Genomic DNA, 644 nt, shown 5'->3' with positions numbered 1-644 from the left:
CATCATTGTCAATGTTAATTTTTCATATATTATTATTAACCTGTTCACACTGAGTGGCATCTGTTGTTACCATTACTTGCTGAACCCATTTACCAGGTGGCAAGTATCCATGTCATGTGCAGTTGGCCCTACTGTGTTTTATGCATGCAAAACAGTTGTTAACTTGTTTGATCATTGAGGAGGTAAATCCCTCCATTATAGGCTGAAGTCTTTTTTATTTTTGAGCCTCATTTACTGAAATATCATATATAATGCAGCTAGAATTGTAAAGAGCAGGGAAAACAAATTTTCTATGCTTCTGATTTTTCATTCAGGTGGCTGTCTATGCCTGGTGCCTGGCACATGGCATGTGGAGTAGGTAAAAGTCATCATAGGGTTAAAGTTAACCACTGATGGCTCAAAATAAAATGCCTCCCTAACCCTCAGGTTAGACTTAGGAGCCCGCATCAACACACTGCCAAAGGAGAGCAGACTAGTCCTCACAGTATTCGGCCTGAAGATCATCGAAGCGGAGAATAAGAATGAACAACCACAATACATCAGGGAGGAACTGGGGTGGGCAGCCCTGCAGTGCTTCTCCTATGAAGGGTGAGCATTTTAGGATTCATTTTGTATTTGATAGCTGATTAAAGTTTAGATGTTAT

The 644-nt window shown here is 40.4% G+C and overlaps 1 protein-coding gene across 1 annotated transcript in view; it reads left to right on the top strand.

Moving 5' to 3' along the window:
• LOC119585670 (phosphatidylinositol 4-phosphate 3-kinase C2 domain-containing subunit beta-like) overlaps positions 1-644 on the top strand; it is a 53,293-nt gene that overhangs the window by 40,096 nt on the left and 12,553 nt on the right. Inside the window, 1 exon segment of the mRNA XM_037934346.1 lies at positions 427-588. Coding sequence (XP_037790274.1) covers positions 427-588 — 162 coding nt within the window.

This window comes from Penaeus monodon, chromosome 20 (genome assembly GCF_015228065.2).
Source record: "Penaeus monodon isolate SGIC_2016 chromosome 20, NSTDA_Pmon_1, whole genome shotgun sequence".
Lineage (NCBI taxonomy): Eukaryota > Metazoa > Arthropoda > Malacostraca > Decapoda > Penaeidae > Penaeus > Penaeus monodon.
This window is presented reverse-complemented; position numbering and strand designations above follow the sequence as displayed.